The 21,388-nt window shown below is 43.4% G+C and overlaps 2 protein-coding genes across 2 annotated transcripts in view; one reads left to right on the top strand and one right to left on the bottom strand.

The window, feature by feature from the left end:
• Positions 1-21,388, top strand: part of LOC114592604 (uncharacterized) — a 134,542-nt gene that overhangs the window by 60,085 nt on the left and 53,069 nt on the right. The window lies entirely within an intron of this gene.
• LOC144326626 (vomeronasal type-2 receptor 26-like) lies at positions 7,692-13,253 on the bottom strand. The gene is made up of 5 exons (XM_077923209.1): positions 13,227-13,253; positions 10,478-11,266; positions 10,065-10,295; positions 9,240-9,366; positions 7,692-8,630 (listed from the first exon to the last, which is right to left on the bottom strand). Exons 1-5 carry the CDS (start codon positions 13,251-13,253, stop codon positions 7,738-7,740), a joined length of 2,067 nt encoding a protein of 688 aa, XP_077779335.1. The 3' UTR covers positions 7,692-7,737.

Raw genomic sequence — 21,388 nt, 5'->3', positions numbered from 1 at the left:
AGAACTGCCAGCAGCTTTCTCCATCTTCCACACTTGTAGTTTGGAATGTTGATTTTCCCGCCAGCAAGGAGGTCTAGCAGGGCATCAGAAGTTGTTCTTCCATCAAAATAGGTATCATAGATGCTGTAGCCCAGGGTGATGTTGGGTAAGAGCCTGGGGTCCTGATTAATGTCTTGAACTGTAAGTGAGAAGGAAAGAATGTGCCAGACCCTTCTAGTCATCCAGCTGCAAAAAAGTGTGTCATAAAGTGTGTCAAAAGTGTGTCACCCATGGTGCAGTGAAAATGATAGTCACATACATTTTGTTACTAAATGGAGGAGGCTGGGAAGTAGGGCAGCATTGGGTGGTGACCTCTAAGGGCACCCAAACAATTTTGTGGTTATTAGCTGCCACTGTGTCAAAAGAACACTCCAGGCATTGTCTTTCTCACAAATCTGGTCCCCAAATAATGGTTTGCATGTTTGTAGTGGGGTGTGGGAAGAGTAACCCTTCACATCAGACAGGAAGTCTTAGGGATGCTGGGCTCTGCTGAGCACTACAAAAAATGTCTCCTGAGCCAAACTTAGCCCCACAGGAGGAATTTCAGCTCCTTTACAGTTTCCAGTTGCATACTTTGCGTTTAGCCAGGGGAAAAGAATTGTCCAGTTCCTGCTGAAAATGGTTCCCTCCAACTATTTTTGAACCCAGCTATATAGGAGGATACATTGGGCAATAGATATTGGTTATAATATAGATATGAAAGCATTGCAGCAATTGTGGAATATGGATATAAAATCTACAGCATGCTATGGTTTAAGAGAAAACTATAAGAGGGCGTATGTTGCTTTTCTTGAACATTATGCTTCTACTCAGATTTTCAAATTGCATTTGATCCCATTGACTGAGACGTTCCCCCCATCTTCAAACAAAAAAACAGGCAATAGTAATTTATCAGGGGTACCTGAAAATAGGGGGTTTTCACTTGTAGAGCAAGAGAATTGGAGAGTAATTTAGGAAGGAGAAATATGCCAATACATCATTACTTACTTCAGAAATGCGCTTACTGGGGTGCTGGAAAAGCTAAAGGGAAGTTGACTTCCAATTAATCTTGAAGATATGACTCCACTAATCAGGAGGTCTCCTTGCCGGTGATAATTCACAGCCAGATTTTTATCCTCAATCAGATTCAGTGGACATTTTGCCCTCTGCTGCATTTCGTAGGTTGCAAGAGGCAGCAATAAAAGCAGTGCTATCATTCTGTGGTCTGCCTGCTACACTTCCCTTCTGACCGTTCCTCTCAACACAAGTCACTAATTAGAAACACCCCCTCAAATTCTTGCAAGACAGAGGCTTCATTGACTTGACAAGAGCAAGGTTGTTCAGCTCTGGCTTCAGAGCTAAAAAGGGACTGAAGGGAAGGTTGATAGTTCAGTGGTGGAGCATCTCTTTTCCACCCAGAAGGTGCCAGGATCCACCTCTGCTAACTGCTCCAGGTAGGACTGAGGATGTTCGTGACCTGGAGAGCTGCTGCCAGCCAGAAGATAGCACTGAGCTAGAAGGCAGCTTCCTATTGATTACGCTCCACAAGGACCTATCTCCTGCACCCTTTCACCTGCCCTATATCTTGACTGCATGGATTCTGTGGCGTGCAATATATTTTATACATCAAACTTTTCAAGCACAGTGGAGTAAATAACTTCCTGCTGCCCTTAATTGTGGTGTTTGCATTGTTGTTCCCAAAGGTAACATTTGAAGATTATTTGATTATGGGAAGGATAAGAATAGATCACTGTTGTTCTGATGATTGTAAGGGGAAGAAACATCTCTTCTGAAACTTTATGGGAGCAGGTGGAGAACAGGAGAAAAACATGTTGACTCAGGAATCTGACATGGTTCAAGGAGGAAGAAAGTGGTGTGTGATGGACATCAGAAGAGCCCTGAAGCTGGATCAGGCCTAAGGCCTGTAAAGTCCAGTATCCCGTTCTCAAAATGGGCAACCACCTGCCCCAAACAGAAGCCCATAAGCTGGAGATCAGTGCAGCAGCACTTTCTCTAAATATGTTCCCCAACAACTGGTACTCAGAGCATCCTGTCTCCAATATTAGAGGGGAAACATTTCTTCAATTGCCAGTAGCTATTGTCAAATGAAATTCCTCTCCTAGTCCCCCTCAATTTTTCTCAACCAAGTACAGTGGTGCCTCGCAAGACGAAAAGAATCCGTTCCGCGATTCTCTTCGTCTAGCGGTTTTTTCGTCTTGCGAAGCAACCCCATTGACAGCTTAGCGGATTAGCGCTACAGCTGTCTAGCGGCTTTTCGCGATCAGCTGTTAAGCGGGTTATCAGCGGAACAGCTGATAGGCGGCTTAGCAGCTTAGGAAAAGGGGGGAAAGCGAAAAAAACCCCGCGGGGACGCGCAAGATTTTTTCGTCTTGCGAAGCAACCCCATAGGGAAATTCATTTTGCGAAGCGCCTCCGCGACGGAAAACCCTTTCGTCTAGCGGGTTTTCCGTCTTGCAAGGCGTTCGTCTTGCGGGGCACCACTGTAGCCCAATTTAGGGTTTGGGTGGGCAAGGTCTTGTTATTGTGGTCGTGAAGAATTTTAATTTAGGGTCATTCCTCTGATAGTGTGAGGATAATCAAACAGAGATGTCTGACTACAGACAGCTCCTTCCAGCTGTCCTAAAGATTCTAGACTGGTGAGTGGTTTGCCAGCTGTTAAAACTATACAGAAAGGCACCAGAAATAGGTAATAGAAGGATATTTTATTTCCAGAATCAGAGTCCTAATACAGAAAATAAATCTGAAGGTAGGTGTTACCAGAAAATAGGGGGTGCCTTTAACAGCCCAACTCCCCATTAAAGGACTCTGAGCCCCTAAAGTTCATGTTAGGTAAGAGAAAAATGAGCTGAGGCAAGAACCAGTGAAAGCAAGGCAGATCTTTATTATTCTGTTGCAACAGAAGTCTGTCAGTGTTTGTAAATAAAAAAAAGTTCTGACCTTCCTTTCTCTGGTCCTTGGACCCTTGTTAGCATAAAAGAGTCCGCGAGAAGAGTATCCTTGCAGAGTACTTTCTGCTTTTATTCTTAAAAGTCTTTCTGCAAAAGCGACTGACCAACTGTACACACATCAACGCTACCAGCTTTCACTAACTAACCAACCAACCAACCCACCCAACACCAAACCAACATTTCTCACTCTATATATACAGCCCGGTGCAGGCCACTGACTCATGCTGACCCAGCCTTTTTAAGCATTAAAGAAACAGTGGCCAATTTTTAGCAGTGACAAAGTTCCCCTACCGGCTTTGATAGGAGGTGGGGACCCAGAACAAAGATATGCAAGAACTTCTAAAGGTTTTAGAAATTGCCTGGTCCCTTAGCCAAGGACCACCCAAGGAAGCATCATACACATGTCACAGAAAGCGGTGTTCTACAACAGACATGTGAGAGTATGGCTTGTCTCAGAAGAAGATGCTCTATTGACATGTCTGCTCTGCTTAACAGATACCTGCCAGACTGGTTTTGCATAGGAGCAGGTCTCTTCATTCCAAATACTTTATTTATTTATTTATTTATTTATTTATTTATTTATTTATTTATTGGATTTACATGAGAAAGCGAACTATTTGGAAAGGTCCTTTCCCCCCCAAGACACTTCCTTCCACTGCAGAGAAACATTTGGGGTCATTTAAGGGACCCCTGCACCGTTTCTGAATCCGGTTTATGTAGCTATGTTTGTGTGCCCACTCTATATATTTATGAACATTTGTTTTATTATTTGGACACCTTAGAATTAGGGGGGATGGGCAGTATGCTATGGTAGATTCTCGTGTAATTTAAGAGAAACAGGGATTAATATAAACTGGCACATGCAAAGCTGCAAAGACGTTTCCAGATTCTGCCCATGTTCATTTATTTCTGAAGGGGAGAGAACCTCTTCACGCAAAAAGCTCCAGGTTCTGTTGCCTTTGTGATGTCATTTGTGATGTCAAACTGTTCAGATTCCCTTTGGTTAGCATAGATTCCAGGACATACCTACACGAGGTCATTATCACATACATCCCACATTCTGCCCAAAACCTTAGCCAAATTCCCCTTTCTTTATGTCTGACTCTCACACCTTTACTTCTCCTGAGACTACTCATCTCCTTTCTATCTAAAATCAAGGTCCACATCCTGTCCAAAACCGTTTCAGTCACGTCCTTCCATGCATTAAGTTTTCTCCCAGCCTTGCACTTTTATTCCTCATCAGGATCCATTTTCTGAAAATATTTATCTTCTGCAAACTCTTTGTAAATGAGCATCAACTTTGCAGATTCCCATAAGAACTTATACCTATGTCCTTGATGGTGAGCGAGGAGAGACTTTGTGCTGGTCCTCAGGCAATGGTGTTTCCACTGCCTTGCCTTACCGTCCAGCCCTAGGAGCCTTCATGAGGGAGCTGTTTCCAGAGGAAGAACTGTGAGGGGGGAGAGATTTGTCTGCCATCATGCAGTGCTTGGTTTCACCTGTGCTGCCACACCTCCAGCCCAAGGAACCTTCAGAATGGAGTTGCTGACATAGGCATTATGTGCCTGTGTCTTTTAATGGACTGAATAGAGTGAAAGATTTTGGGGGGAGGGCAGCGTGCGTATGAATTAGAATTAGTGCTTTGGGTTTTCTGAGTTGCTATTATGTTACTGTTGTTAATAGGTAAAGGTAAAAAGGCAAAGTGCAAGTAGATAAATAGGTACTGCTCCGGTGGGAAGGTAAACAGCGTTTCCGTGCGCTGCTCTGGTTTGCCAGAAGCGGCTTAGTCATGCTGGCCACATGACCCAGAAGCTGTACGCCGGCTCCCTTGGCCAATAAAGCGAGATGAGCACCACAACCCCAGAGTAAAGGTACCCCTGCCCGTACGGGCCAGTCTTGACAGACTCTAGGGTTGTGCGCCCATCTCACTTAAGAGGCCGGGGGCCAGCGCTGTCCGGAGACACTTCCAGATCACGTGGCCAGCGTGACAAAGCCGCATCTGGCGAGCCAGCGGAGCACACGGAAACGTCGTTTACCTTCCCACCAGTAAGCAGTCCCTATTTATCTACTTGCACCCGGAGGTGCTTTCGAACTGCTAGGTTGGCAGGAGCAGGGACCGGGCAACGAGAGCTCACCCCATCGCGGGGATTCGAACCGCCAACCTTCTGATTGGCAAGTCCTAGGCTCTGTGGTTTAACCCACAGCGCCACCCGTGTCCCCTGCACACTGTTGTTAATATTGTTTCATAAATTATAAAATGCGGTAGTACTTTGTGAATGCTATAATATAATATTTTTAGATGTTTTGTTAACAGTGTTTTATAAATTGTAATCGATTTACTGATTATTAGTAATGGTTTTACCAACGAGCTGTAATTGTTATACCAATGAATTGTTCATTATTCTCTATAAGTCTATATTTGTGATGTTCTATTACACTATTGTTTATTGTTGTTGAATTATATTGCATACACAAACAATTAGAACAAAACTTACAGTCGTCAAACTGATTAAGTAAATAAAAAAAGAATCAAAAATTGATAATAATAATAATAATAATAATAATAATAATAATAATAATAAATTTTATTTATATCCCACCCTCCCCAGCCAAAGCCGGGCTCAGGGCGGCTAACAACAATAAAAGAGTACAACAGTACAACACAACACTCTAAAATCATTCATTATAAAATTAATTCAAATCAAACCAATGGCAACCATTGGGCCAGAGCTCCGTGAAGATTGCCGAAGGAGGGAGTCAGGCTGTGCCCTAGCCAAAGGCCTGGTGGAACAGCTCTGTCTTGCAGGCCCTGCGGAAAGATGTCAAGTCCCGCAGGGCCCTAGTCTCTTGTGACAGAGCGTTCCACCAGGTTGGAGCCGCAGCCGAAAAAGCCCTGGCTCTGGTTGAGGCCAGCCTAACCTCTCTGTGTCCTGGGACCTTCAGGATGTTTTTATTTGAAGACTGTAAGTTTCTCTGTGGGACATACCAGGAGAGGCGGTCCCGTAGGTACGAGGGTCCTAGGCTGTATAGGGCTTTAAAGGTTAAAACCAGCACCTTAAACCTGATCCTGTACTCCACCGGGAGCCAGTGCAGCTGGTATAGCACCGGGTGAATGTGATCTCACAGTGAGGACCCCGTAAGGAGTCTCACCGCGGCATTCTGCACCCGCTGGAGTTTCTGGGTCAGTCTCAAGGGCAGCCCCACGTAGACCGAGTTACAATAATCCAGTCTGGAGGTGACCGTCGCGTGGATCACAGTGGCTAGGTCAGGGCGAGAGAGGTAAGGAGCCAACTGCTTAGCTTGGCGGAGATGAAAAAATGCCGCCTTTGTTATAGCTGCAATCTGCGCCTCCATGGAAAGGGAGGTGTCGAAGATTACACCCAAACTCTTAACGGATGGTGCTGGCACTAATTGCACCCCCGCAAGAGATGGGAGTTGCTCCCCCAATCCCATATCATCCCGTCCCAGCCACAGGACCTCTGTCTTCGAAGGATTTAGCTTCAACTGGCTCCCACGTAACCATCCAGCCACAGCTTCCAAACTGATCAGTGTGTCTGGGCCCGAGTCAGGATGGCCGCCCATCAACAGATAGAGTTGGGTGTCATCGGCATACTGATGGCAACCCAGCCCAAAACTCCGGACAAGCTGGGCGAGGGGGCGTATAAAGATGTTGAAAAGCATCGGGGAGAGTATCGCACCCTGAGGCACTCCACACACCAAGGAGTGGCACGATGACAATTCCCCCCCCCCAAGCGCCACCCTCTGTCCCCGACCAGGAAAAGTAATATCATAATATAGAAGATGAAAAAAGAAAGGAGAAGTATGGAAGAGAGGAAAAAGAGAAAAAAATGGAAGAAAAGGGGGGAAAGTGTGTGTGTGTATATAAAACTAGGATAACAGTAAATCATTCATTGTTAGACTAATATTTTACAAAAAGATTCTTAAATTAAAACACAGAGAACTACATACAAATATACCTACAAAACAACAAATAAAGACTTCCGCCAATACCGCAACAGTTCATTGTTCTCAGTAGAGATATTTTCCTGTATTTCTATTGATTCCTCATTTTGGTATCAGGACTTTATTGCTTTTGCTGGCACAACCAGATCTTAGGTGCTGAACCTTGATTCATCAGGCAGTTGTTTAAATGATCCCATTCTTTCTTAACTATTGTATTAGATTTGTGTCTTAATACATCAGTTAGCTTTGCGAATTCCAAGTACCTGGTCAGCTTGCATAACCATTCTTCTTTTGTGTCTATTGTTATTGTTATTCTATTGTTATTCATTGTCTATAAACTGCTCTGCGATTCAATCTAATAAAGAGTGGCATAGAAATATAATTAATCAAATCAAATGTAGCTGTCTTAATGTGACTTTATTCGAATTTAGCTAAGTTTATTTAGTACTTTAGCAATTCAGTTTGCAACTTCTTAAGCAGCTTGTGCAATTCAGCTAAGAGCAATGAACAGCTTAACTCAAGAGAGAAGAGGCCTCCACAGTTGCTGTTGTTGAAGAACCAGCTATCAGAATCTCTTAGAGGTCTTCTGAATATCATCCAGAGATTCACCAGTAGATGTTTACCTGCTTTCCATCACATGTGAGGCTAAGGGAACCATGATAAGCACACAATTGGATCCTTGCCTCACTATATACATGGCCAGCTGCACATTGCAGTCAATATTCTGGTGTGGATTCTAACTCTACAGTTCCATGATATCCCTAGAGCTAACAATCAAATATCATATTTAGCTGTTTCTGGTCTTTCGCATGTTCAGATCAGGCCTCAGTATAATAATGTAGCATTTGGGAATGAAGATACATCCTAGAAGCCCAGCACTGGAAGCCAAGATGGAGAAAACCTGCACTGCTACCATGTACTTCCCCTTGGTGCTCAGATAGGTGGGAACAAAGGACACCCAAACACTGCAGAAGACCAGCATGCTGAAGGTGATCAGCTTGGCTTCATTGAAGTTTCCAGGCAGCTTCCTGGCTAGGAAAGCCACCGTGAAGCAGATGGCAGCCAGGAAGCCCATGTAGCCAAGGGCACCATAGAACATGGCCACAGACCCTTCGTTGCATTTCAGGATGACCTCCCCAGGTTGGGAGTGCTTGTCAGAGTCAGGGAAAGGAGGAGATGTCCCCAGCCAGATCGTGCAGATGAGAACTTGTACACTGGAACAGGAAATGACAATGGAGTTGGCCAAACTCTTCCCCAGCCATCTCCTCGCCCTGCTCCCTGGCTTAGTGGCCAGGAAGGCCAGCACCACAGTGATGGTTTTTGCCAAGACGGAAGAGACAGCAGCTGAGAAGATGGTGCTGAAGGCTGTTTGACGCAAAAGGCAGGTCCCTTTTCTTGGCTGGCCAATGAAGAGGAAGGAGGACAAAAATGAGAGAAGGAGGGAGATGAGGAGGATGTAGGAGAGATCCCTATTGTTGGCTTTGACTATGGGAGTGGCATTGTATTTAATAAAGATTTCTAACACAAAAACTGTGGTTAAGGATATGAGGATGGCAAAGGAAGCTAGGATGCTCCCCAAAGGTTCTTCATAGGACAGGAAGGTGATTGTTTTGGGTACACATTGATTTTTGTCTTTGTTTGGATGCTGATCATTTGAACATTTGGTGCATTTGGCAGTATCTGCAGAGAGAAAAAGAGACTTCAGTATCCTAACAGCAGTTGTAAACCAAGCTAGGCATATGGGGAAGGTAAGCATATGGGAGAGATAAAAAAAACACAGTTTTGTTGGGAAAGAGAGAAGCAAAAGTTCACTGGCAAAAACATCTTAATCCATGGTCTCATCCACCAAAATAGATCATGGGGAGCATGGCTAGAAAAGCTTGGCCTGTGAGATACTTCAGAAGTGCTTCTATTAAGTGTAAACTGGTGCTGGGAACCTCTGGCCACTGGATTAAACTTAGCTCAGCAGGTCACTCTATTTGGTGATGCCACTTTTTGAGTTGTGTGATGGGTAAGGCCTCAAAGGCATAATTGTGAGCTTAAGGAATGTAGACTTTCACTGACCATCAGCTGATGACTTGTGCATGTATGTTCATTGGTCAAAGAGGTGGACATGCTTTTCCCCCCCCGTTAAAACTGCTTATGCCTCCTAGTGCTGCTTTTTGAACTTCCAAAAACCCGAGAGGCATTTCACTCATGGGATGCCATTACAAACATCATGCTTAGGTTGGCTCAAACCTTTGCCCCATCCTCCCAGGTAAGATGGTTTTTTCTGAGGTCTTGGCCTACCTTCCTGAGTGGAGATGGTCCCTTCTGAGCAGGGAGTGCAATCATAGCAGCACGGGGGCTTCCCTTCCTGAATCTTCTTGACACATCCAGGGTGACAGCTCTGTGAGCATCTTGAACGAGGCATGGTCTAGGCAGAAATTGAGGAAGGAGAATCAATGAGAAACGATTAGGAGCATTTGTGCTTTTGGAAACAGATCACAGTGTTTTGGCAAGATTGTGGAAAACATATATTTGCTTCCAATGGCCATAAGTGACTCCAGGCCCTATTTTGGCAGGTGATTAATAATTGCCAGCTCTGATTAATATTTGTGGGTGGGTGCAGGGTGTCCCTACAGGAAATACATGCTGTCCTCTGGATATTCTGAACAGATTGGGGAGACCTTACATTTGGGAAAGCTATTTTACTGTGCTTAGGAAAGTCTCCTATTCACTGTGAAATCTTATACATACTCAAGAGGCTGTTCCATTCATCTCAATGACTTCGCTCTAGGGAAGTACAGTGGCACCTTGGTTTAAGAACAGTCCTGTTTACAAACTATTCGGTGTACGAACTCCACAAAACTGGTTTGATAACTTTACCTCGGTATAATGACGAATTTGAACAGTGGAAGAGCACCAGCGGTGGAAGGCCTCATTAGGGAAAGCATGCCTTGGTTTAAGAACAGTTTTGGTTTAAGAACAGACTACCAGAATGGATTAAGTTCGTAAACCGATGTACCACTGTATCAGTAAAATCACAGTCAAAGTCTCATATGTGCTATTCAACAAGCTATTAGAGCCTAGCAGATGTCACAAGTAATAAAATGACATATCATTTCTCCATACCTTGTTAAAGACCAGGGGCCAGACAATTGCTTCTTGGTTGATGGTCAACTTTACCTCTGAGGATGCCTGTTTCTCTACTTCCCCAATCTTCACTCTACCATGAGAGGTATTGGGAAACAGGACCCAATTCACAATATGGAAGTCAATGGCCAATGCCCCATTCTCATCCAAGTACTGTCCATCAGGTGAAGTATTAGAATAGAGATGCACTTCTTTCAAGAATGGATGAAGCTACAACGACAGAGGAAACTCCTTTATGGATAATTCATTTCCCCTGTCAGTCAGTCAATATAGACAATGCTACTTGTGAGACCAATGGTCTGACTCATGTTAAGGCAGCTTCCTATGTTCCTAATATGGTGATTCCAAAGCTGGGACAATGAACATTAGTTTGCAAAAGGGAAAGGACATACCTGCCATGGCTGAATCTTTTGAAGTCCCAACAGGTCTCCTCCTCCCATCAGTGACATCTGCTTTGATTTGGATGAATATGCTGCATTCAAGGCCTGAGCAATGGCTAGGATACTGAAGTAATGAACATAGCTATCTTGGGAATGAACCTGTTCAATAAATTCCTGCTGGATCATCACATTTTCCGTCTCCCTGCATCTTGTCCAACCTCTCACAGACAAGGCATGTTTGGAATATGAACATTCAAATTCTTCTTGCCAAAGATCCAAAACAGAAGGGAATATTGGTTCGGAGTCGTCCATTTTCATCTTTTTTTTAGTCTTCATTACAAAGGACAAAGAACCATGGGCATACCGGAAGGATTCCGTCTCATAGAACAAGACTGTGTTCTCAAGAGCGGTGATTATCCAGACTTTCCCCCCAGTTTCTATCCTTTCAAGCAAGGTTTGTACCTCCATGATTGTGAAAAGTCCATATTGAGAGTCTGTACAGTAAACAAAGACATTGACTTGTCTCCACATGGCAGGTGCTTCATGGGGTAACCACAGCCAGGTTTGTAGTAGTACTCTTTTTGTGAAGGCAACACAGATTTCCCTTTTGATCATTAGGGATGTCAAGATACTCAGGAACCTTTCTCCATTGTCATTGTCTGGAGCAAAGAGACCAACCCACGTCCACCTGAAATGCAGGAGGAGTTGGATAATTCCCAGGTACTGAGTTTCTTCCTTTGAGACCATCTGATAGACGAAAGGGGACTGGACTTTATTATGAAGAACAAAGCCATAACTGAGCTGTTAAAGAAAAGAAACTGGTGTTTTGTTTCTCAGGACAAAGATTGGGTACCTCTGTGTGAATCAAATCAAATCAAATATGATGAAACATTTAATTAGCATAAGCTTCAATGTTTTTTGAAATTTCATATATATGCAATTTATTTATCACCTAATGGCAATTGTCTCTCAGCAGTTTAGAGAAATACAATAGAACAAAATTATGAATGCAAAAGTCTAAAATCACATTTCCATTAAAATGTATCCTGCAAAACAATAAAGCCTTAAGTAGGTCTGAGAGGTCAGTCCACCACAACACCCAGAGTGGTTTCTACATCATGCACTACTCCCCTAGATTGAAATCTTTTGAAAAATTAGGGTTGTGTGTTATCAGAATGGACAGGAGCTTTAGCACTGTTTTCCAATGGTCCCTTTTGAATATAACCAACTCATCTCCAATATCTTTTTCTGAACTTTTTCCCAATTCTATAATACATTTGGTCATTTGATTGCCCTTTTTACCCATTGCTGCCTTTTTATTTGTATATATTGCTTGTTTTATGTTGCCATTGCTGTTGGCTAATGCGAATAAAGTTTAACCTGTACACTGTTTGAGATGTGTAAAAAACCAATGAACACAGTCTTCCAAAGGCAGTGGCCCCATAGGTCTGTATAACTATATTATGAGATTGAGAGTTTTATTTTTAATTCCTTTCCTGATGGTGTACTTAGCATGGAATTTGCTTTTACATGACAAATGCTGAAGAGGCAACATATTCATTGATCTATCTACCAAGACCCTGTGGTCTCATTTCTGTTCAGTCAATGCCAATTCAGAACCCAGAAGCAAACATGTGAAATTAAGGCTGATTTTCCCCTCAGTGTGCATAAATTCACACTTGTTTATATTGAATTGCATGTGCCTTTTTATTTGGAGAAGTTCTTTGGAGCTCTTCACAATCTGCTTTTGGTTTAACAATCTAGAACAATTCAGTATGATCAGAAAACTTGGCCATCTCACTCTTCACTCCTAATTTCAGATCAGTCCTGATACCAACTCTTGAGGTACTCCACATTCAACGTCCCTCTCTTTGGAGAAATTCCATTCACCTAGTTGGTGGGTGGCAGTTGTGGTGCCATGCAGCTCATTGCTGGTGTCATGCCATTTCAGTCTCCATTAGCCAGAGGTTGTTTGCTGGAGACAGATTCACACATCCATTCTCTTCAGTAGCTTCAAACAAAGGGCACACACCCAAACATGGATATCTCCCAGATTAACATAGGCATGGACCTCTAATACTACCTTTTTCATGTGATTGAACCAGTAGACATGCACATACAGTTCCATGATACAACCCCATTAATGATTAACCTAGCAAGCTCTTCTTCAGCTTCAGTGGAAATTTCCAACCATGCCTCGTGGTATACAATACAGGCACACTATAAATTTAGTTCCCATTTCAATGTACAGTGGTACCTAGGTTTACAAACGTTCTGAAAATCTGTTCTTAAACCAAATCCATTATTAAACCAAGGAGTGCTTTCCCTATTGAGGCCTCCCACTGCAGGTGCTGTTTCACCATTCGGCTTCTGTTCGTAAACCAAGGTAAAGTTTGCAAACCGGAACACTGCTTCCGGTTTTGCGGAGTTCGTAAACTGAATAGTTCGCAAACAGGACTGTTCATAAACCAAGGTACAACTGTACATTAAACAATTTTATTTAACAGTTCCTGGAGCTGTAAGAAGAGGTAGCAGGCTCATGGAACAGCGGAGGAAATCTTTCCCGTGCCAAGCTCAATAACAGCACTTGAAAGCGCCAATTTCTGGTAGGGCAAAATTTATGTAGCAACGTGCTACAGAGGCTGCAACTGGTTGGGGGGCAGGGAGCAATAAAATAAATTGCACTAAGCTAAGCATACCTTGCTTTTCTTATAAAATGGCAAATGTTGCTGGGTATGTTTGACTTGAGCCCAGTTCTTACCTGTGGTATCTTGTAGAAGCCCGACATGCTTGCAATGTGCATGGAGATGTCGGTTTCACCCCCTTCAATAATAGCTAGAAGGTTTCCCCGTCTTCCGCAGCTGTAGTTTGGAATGTTGATTTTCCCACCAGCAAGCAGGTCTGTCAAGGCATCAGTAGTTATTCTTCCATCAAAATAGGTATCATAGATGCTGTAGCCCAGGGTGATGTTGGGTAAGAGCCTGGGGTTACGATTGATCTCCTGAACAGTAAGTGAGAAGGAAAGAACGTGGCAGTTCCTCACATCCATCCAGCTGCAAAAAGGTGTATCACATAGTCACCCACCATTCTGTGAAAATGAGTTGCGTACTTGTTTGTATAAATCAAGGCAAGCATGAAAGGAGGCCAGTAAGTAGGACAAAGTGGGGCTGAGGTGTACCAGTAATAGCATCTGCAATATCTTTGCAAAGGAGGAGGATGGAGGCCTATGTTCTGGTAACGTCCTTGGCCCTCTGACCAGTTCTGTGGCTACCTGTATCAAAAGATTACTCTAGGCATTATATATCTCACAAAAACTGGTCCCCCAATCATGGTTTGCATGTTTGTAGTGCGATTTGGGAAGAGCAACCACTCACACCAGCCAAAAAGACTTACGGATGTTGAGCTCTGCTGAGCACCTCAGAAAATGTCCCCAGAGCCAATCTTAGCACACAGGAGGCATTTCAGCTGCCTAAGGATAGCAGGCATCTGCAGTTTGAAGTTGCATAGGTTATGTTGTGCCTGGGGGAAAGAATTGTTCAGTTCCTACTGAAGGTGGTTTGCTCCAATTATCATTGCACAAATCTATAAAGGAACAGCCTGCCATACCCTGTCTTCATTCTCCTGGTAAGGGTAGTGAGTCAAACCTGGGAAACTAATTCTGTGGATAAACATCTAGAAGATGATTGCATATTGAGAATAGGAAACTTCCCATTATTCATGCCAAGGGCCGTGGTCAGAGCATTTGACTTTCCACAAGGTTTCACGAGAGACAACGAGACAACTACAGAAAAGCTGCGACTCAAACACACTTTTTTAGCTTATAGAAAACATGTTTACTTTAGAGAGCAAGACTTTTTTTTAATACTTAAATTATAGCGTAAAGCACATTGATACACTGCTTTTCACCAAGTAAAGTGACGTACAGAAAACTTTAATAAACAAATGGAACAAATAACAGGTCTCCATCCAATGGCATTATTGTTTACACCTCCAGGAAAAATAGACAGACGGATGCCAGCAATACGCCTACTCAGATTTTCCAGTTGTATTTTATTCCAGTGGATGAGATGCTCCCTTAATCTTCAAACAACAAATATAGTGATTTATCAGTATGGCAAGAGAAGTGGAGAGTAGTTTAGGAAGAAGGAATACAGTGGTACCTCGGGTTACATACGCTTCAGGTTACATACGCTTCAGGTTACAGACTCTGCTACCCCAGAAATATTGCTTCAGGTTAAGAACTTTGCTTCAGGGTGAGAACAGAAATTGTGTTCTGGCGGCGCGGCGGCAGCGGGAGGCCCCATTAGCGAAAGTGGTGCTTCAGGTTAAGAACAGTTTCAGGTTAAGTACGGACCTCTGGAACGAATTAAGTACTTAACCCGAGGTACCACTGTATGGCAATACACCATTACTTACTTCTCAAAATCACTTACTGGGGTGCTGGAAAAGCTAAAGGGAAGTTGATTTCCAATTAATCTTGAAGATATAATTCCACTAATGAGGTGATCTCCTTGCCGGTGATAATTAACAGTCAGATTTCTATCTCTGATCAGATTCAGTGGACATTTTGCCCTCTGCTGCACCCCATGGGTTGCCAGAGGCAACAAAAGAAGCAGTGTTATAATAACAATAATCATTTTGGGTCTGCCTGCTACTATTTCCTTGTGACTGTTCCTGTCCACAGAAGCCGCTAATTAGAAGAAACCCAAAAAAAATGCAAGACAGAGGCTTCAGCGACTTGACAAATACAAGAGGTGTTCAGCTCATCCCAAATTAGGATTGAAGGAAAGGGCCATGGTTCAGTGATGGAGCATCTTTTTCCCACCCAGAAGGTGTCAGGTGTCAATCTCTGCTACCTGATAACAGGTAGGGCTGAGGATGTCCTCTACCTGGAGAGATGCTGCCAGTCACTAGATGGTCCTGAGCTAGAAGGCAGCTTCCTATATTCTGATTAAGTTTTATACTTTCTCCTTCAAATGCTCTATATCTTGGCCCCAAGGTATTTTATACACCAGACTTTTCAAGCATAGTTGAATAAAAAAAAACCCCTCCTGCGGCCCTTAATTGTGATGCTGACATTATTGCTCCCCAAGGCAATATGTGAAGGGGTGTGGAACTATCTCTTGGACTCTGCAGAGAATAAGAATAAATCACTGTGGTTCTGATAAATGTAAGGGGGTAAATATCTCCTCTGAAACCTTTATGGGAGCAGCTGCGTAGAAGAAGAAGAAGAAGAAGAAGAAGAAGAAGAAGAAGAAGAAGAAGAAGAAGAAGAAGAAGAAGAAAGTTTACTCAATACATGGTTCCAGGATTGGCTGATCTTTATTGACGCTAGATCAGGTCCAATTTATATAACACTTCAGTATAAATAGACCCTTCAAGTGATTTATAAAAAGCAACAAAAATTATAAATTTTCAATAAAAGACAATGTTAAAAACAGTTATTTTAAATATTCAAAATATTGTAAAATAAACAATGAAGCTAACAATAGATAAAAACACTTGCCAACTTCCACGTATCTGAACCCTGAATAAAACTGGTTTCCCCAGGGACAAAAAAAAGAGTCTCCAGTAAAGATTTCAATAGGAAGGGACTGGCAAAATGTACAGGCTGTCAAATTAACTTATTATCAGTACAGAATGAGTATTAAGTAAACACCAGTAACAGTGCCAGTTCTACAAACTGAATCAGTTGAGTGGACGTATACAAAGTGAGGCAATTCCACAAGTCAACTTGTGCCGAGATATTAGGATTTTTTGTAACACCTTGCATTTGGTCCAGTAACAAACCAGCAACCACTAAAGGGCTGGATCTACACTGATCTAAAAAAAGCTAAGAAAAACAAGTTATGCAGCTCTCAATTCAATTTTGCATTGACTGCTGTACAGAGCCCCCCGGTGTCATATTTTTACAACACATTTATAACTCAGCAGTCTAAATTAGTCCTAGATCTGAGGAGAGAATTATTATAAGATGACAAGGTCTTACTCCTGACAGTCACTTCTGAACTCACTGCAGTTTCTGGATCAGACACAAAGGAAGACACACGTAGAGTGCATTGCAGTACTCCAATCTTGAACTCAAGGCTGTGCGCTGCCTGATGTGCTCAATATGTTAGACTAAAGACCATGTGAGACAGTCCAAGGGTTGCCATGGAGGTCCCAATGTGGCTCCATGGCAGCCTCTACATGATTTTGGTCCTCCAACATCATGCCAGAGACCACCTTAGCGAAGAGAGAACGGTAATAGTCATTTATAGTGCATTTTCCTAGTCTGCTTTTGACCCTTATAAGCTGCCAACTCTGGCCTGGCTCCCCGGTAGCTGAGGGAGCAGCTCTTGGCTTGGAGACCACCAGCCCTTCCTTCAAGTTTGTGTCCCATACTTTGGGGAGTATGTCACTTCCAAGTCTCAAAGACAAATCATTCTTTAGTTGAATTCCACTGGAATTCCAGTGTCCACCTTTCTTGATAGATCAACAGGCAAACATTGAGCAAACATTTGAATCCACCTTCTCTAGTTCAAAGCAGCCTCTATGGCCAAGGGTCTGGAGGGTCCGGAAGGTAGCATTGGGTAACACCTTGCAGGAGTCAGGTTGGGGAAGCTTGTATAGTATGTTTTGCAGATCCCTGAAGCAGTTGTAGGACTTCAGCTGTGTTCACTTTACAGATTAAATAGCTTTATAGCACGTGTTGATTCCCCCTCTTTTGCCTTGGTTTGTCTATTAACTGTTCAAATTATTGATTGCTGAAAATTTAAGGGCCATAGGTGGCACAGTCCCAAAGACACCAGTAACCAACCATTTGAACCCCCAACAAGAATAATCCTATTTATGAGATTTCTATACCAATAATCTACTGTTCTCTGTTAACCAACTAAAATTAATTTTGTCAAACCTTAACACATCCTGGATTTATTGTAATTAAATTCATAGTTTTATTATAAAAGAACATGCAAAAACACCAGCTCTAATACCCTTAACACAACCTGAATATTGATTAAGTATAATGAGTAGAAAAGGGACGCGGGTGGCGCTGTGGGTTAAAGCCTCAGCGCCTAGGACTTGCCGATCAAAAGGTCGGCGGTTCGAATCCCCGCGGCGGGGTGCGCTCCCGTCATTCGGTCCCAGCGCCTGCCAACCTAGCAGTTCGAAAGCACCCCCGGGTGCAAGTAGATAAATAGGGACCGCTTTCTAGCGGGAAGGTAAACGGCGTTTCCGTGTGCGGCTCTGGCTAGCCAGAGCAGCGATGTCACGCTGGCCACGTGACCCGGAAGTGTCTCCGGACAGCGCTGGCCCCTGGCCTCTTGAGTGAGATGGGCGCACAACCCCAGAGTCTGTCAAGACTGGCCCGTACGGGCAGGGGTACCTTTACCTTTACCTATAATGAGTAGAGAGGGGAAAGGTTTCTAGTTCTCAATTGTACTGTAGATTATGGAAACGTTGCTCAGTCCCTGCTCCTGCCAACCTAGCAGTTCGAAAGCACATCAAAGTGCAAGGAGATAAATAGGTACCGCTCCAGCGGGAAGGTAAACGGTGTTTCCGTGTGCTGCTCTGGTTTGCCAGAAGCAGCTTAGTCATGCTGGCCACATGACCCGGAAGCTGTACGCCAGCTCCCTCGGCCCATAGAGCGAGATGAGCGCCACAACCCCAGAATCGGTCACGACTGGACCAAATGGTCAGGGGTCTCTTTACCTTTACCTTTACTCTGGTGGGGAGTTTCCCTTTGATAAAGTGTAGCATCATGGCAATGAAAATAATGAATAGAGTTGGGGCAATAACACAACCCTGTTTAACACCTGATCCCACTGTGAATGGTTCACTTTGAGAGCCATTGTTATCTGCTACTTTTGTTGTCATATTAGCATGGAGGAGCCGAATGATGTTTACAAATTTATCTGGGCAGCCAATTTTCAGAAGGACAGTCCACAGGGCATTACGATTTACAGTGTTGAAAGCCTTAGTCAGGTCAATAAACGTCATATACAGGGGTTGGTTTTGCTCTCTGCATTTTTCTTGAAGCTGTCGAGTGGTGAAAATCATGTCCACTGTCCCCCTAGAAGGCCAAAAACCATTTTGGGATTCAGGAAGTGTCACCTCGGATATTGTTAAGAGACAGTTTGCTAAGATCCTTGCAAGAATTTTGCTGGCCACAGCTAATAGAGAGATGCCTCAATAGTTTCCACAATCAGTTCTGTCACCTTTTCAAAAGAGATTTATAATTTTGGAATCCCTAAATTCTGCTGGGATCTCTTCTCTTTCCCAGATTTTTTTTGATGAGCTTGTGAAGTTGTTCTGTAAGTTCAATTCTACCCACTTTGAAGATTTTGGCAGGTATCTCATCAGATCCACTGGCTTTGTTGTTTTTTATTTGGTTAATAGCTGTATACAACTCTCCCAGATTTGGAGATACTGCAAGTGGGTTACAAACACCTCGGGTTACAAACACTTCAGGTTACAAACTCCGCTAACCAGGAAGTAGTACTTCGGGTTATAAACTTTGCCTCAGGATGAGAATGGTGGCAGCAGGAGGCCCCATTAGGGAAAGCACGCCTCAGGTTAAATACTGTTTCAGGTTAAGAACGGACCTCCGGAACATATGTTTTGCAGGTCCCTGAGTGATTTGCATGACTTGAACTGTGTCCACTTTCCAAAACAAATCTGTTTATAGCACATTTTCACTTCCTTTTCTTCACTTGGAATAATCAACAGGTGTGTCTATTACAGGTTCATATTATTATTCATTTTTATCATTATCATTATTTAAATTTGTTAGTCACATTATCTTGCCCAGGGCAAGGCAACCCAAAGCAACTTACAGCTAAACAGACAGACTGTGAGAAGAAGATACCATACTTGATGGGCCTTCTGGACTCTTCAGGTCTCAATAAAGTCCACCCAAAGTCAACTTTTCCCCTCTGTGATCCATGTTAATCTATTGAGTCAACATGTTTTTCTCCTGAACTGCACCTATTCCCATAAGCTTTCAGGTGGGAGATTGCTTCCCTGAACAATTAACAAACCACACCGATCTATTCTTGACCCTTATTCTTAACCTTTCCAGAGTCGAAGAGTTCTCCTCGCACACCCTTCAAATGGTGCCTTTGGGAACAAAAACGCAAACATCCCAAACAGGGGCATTGGGTGGTCACTTACTCCACTCTGCCTGAAAGGCTTTGTGTATAAAATATATTGTGTGCCACAGAGTCCTTGGGGGCAAGATGTAGGCAGGCAAATGGCTGAGAGAAGACTGTGTGCCGCATGATCAGAGCATAGGAAGCTGCCTTCTATCTCAGAACTGTCAACTGACTGGCAGCAGCTCTCCAGCTAGAGGACATTCTCAGCCTTAGCTGGGACAGTTAGCAGAGATTCAACCTAGCACCTTCTGGGTTGCGAAACACATGCTGTACCACTGAGCTGTGGTTTTTCACCTTTCACTCTAAAGACAGAACTGTATTTGTCAAGCAACTGCAATATCTGCCTTGCAACAGCTTAGGGTTTCTTCCAGTTAGTTGGGAGGACCTGTCACAAGGAGAGTGTAGCAGCCAGACCCAGAATGATAACACTGATTTTCTTGCAACCTACGGGATGCATCAGAGGACAAAATGCCCACTGAATCTGAACAGGGATCAAAATTCTCCTGTGAATTTTTACAACTCAGGACATCACCTCATTGGTGGAGTAATATCTTTAAGTTTCAATGATGACGAAATTTCCTTCACCTTTTCCAGCCCACCCTTAAGTAAGGTTCACTTGTAAGTAATGACTTATTGATGTATTTTTGTTTCCTACCCACTCTCCAATTCTCTTGATATATCTCGGTCAGTCTTTTCTCCCCTGGATTCCCTGATAAAGGGTTTTGCTTTTAAACCTGTGAGATGAAACTGACTGAAGGTAAGACGGTCTCTCTTGGGGGCCTGAGCAAGAATGGTGTTGCTGTGGGCTCCTGTGATTTATTTCATTTATTAATTAAAAGATTTCTTTGCATCCTTCCACTTCTTGAAAAGTAGCATTTCAATGCCTTTTGACTTTTAATAACATTAAAAGATTTCAGTCAGACTTGCCCAAGTGTATTATATAAGATAGAAAAATATGTGAGGTATATTTGTTGCAGTAAGAAAAAAAAGGAAATTGATTCTCTCATTGTCTCTCATGGAGCACTGGAGCATGAAAATTGGGAAGTTGCCCACACTCAACTGGAAATAATGTTCTAGAGGAGAGATTGGTCCTCTGACTGAAATCACACTGGGAACCAGTGTGGTGTAGTGGTTAAGAGCGGTAGACTCGTAATCTGGTGAACCGGGTTCGTGTCTCCGCTCCTCCACATGCAGCTGCTGGGTGACCTTGGGCCAGTCACACTTCTCTGAAGTCTCTCAGCCCCTCTCACCTCACAGAGTGTTTGTTGTGGGGGAGGAAGGGAAAAGGAGATTGTTGGCCACTTTGAGACTCCTTCGGGTAGTGATAAAGCGGGATATCAAATCCATACTCTTCTTCTCACAGAGAAAAGTGAATAAGGCAACTCTCCTTCCACAGTGGCAACAGCACCATCTATATAAACTGCAAGCTTCAAATTCCCACTCTGCTTAGGCCAGTCTAATGCAGTCTGTGGAAGCAATTTGGCTCTGTGCCCTACAGAACCCAACTTCACAAAGAGTCTTGGCTGCTGTGAAGAGCTACTCCTCCCGTGCCTCCCTTAGAAACATGTAAACCATTATCAGAGACCACTTTTTGTGAGCTATACAATACAAGGAGAGGTGCTTGGAAAAAGTGGCAACTGCTAACCATGGGAACTGATGGATTGGCCAAAGAGGGGGCTAGAAAAGGGGCTGGTTTGTGTTCTTGTCTTCCCTCCATCCTCCTCATTCCCAAAGATACTGTGGAAACTGATATTGGTAGACCTTTGCCCCACTTTGCCCTCCATACTGG

This window comes from Podarcis muralis, chromosome 2, assembly GCF_964188315.1.
Source record: "Podarcis muralis chromosome 2, rPodMur119.hap1.1, whole genome shotgun sequence".
Lineage (NCBI taxonomy): Eukaryota > Metazoa > Chordata > Lepidosauria > Squamata > Lacertidae > Podarcis > Podarcis muralis.
This window is presented reverse-complemented; position numbering and strand designations above follow the sequence as displayed.

Coding starts and splice junctions, on each gene's coding strand:
- LOC144326626 (XM_077923209.1), bottom strand. CDS start 13,253: ATGTCGGGCTTCTACAAGATACCACAG. Junction 10,296..10,477: donor AAAAGATTCAGCCATGGCAG/GTATGTCCTTTC, acceptor CTGTCGTTGTAG/CTTCATCCATTCTTGAAAGA. Junction 9,367..10,064: donor GGCCCCTGGTCTTTAACAAG/GTATGGAGAAAT, acceptor ATTTCTGCCTAG/ACCATGCCTCGTTCAAGATG.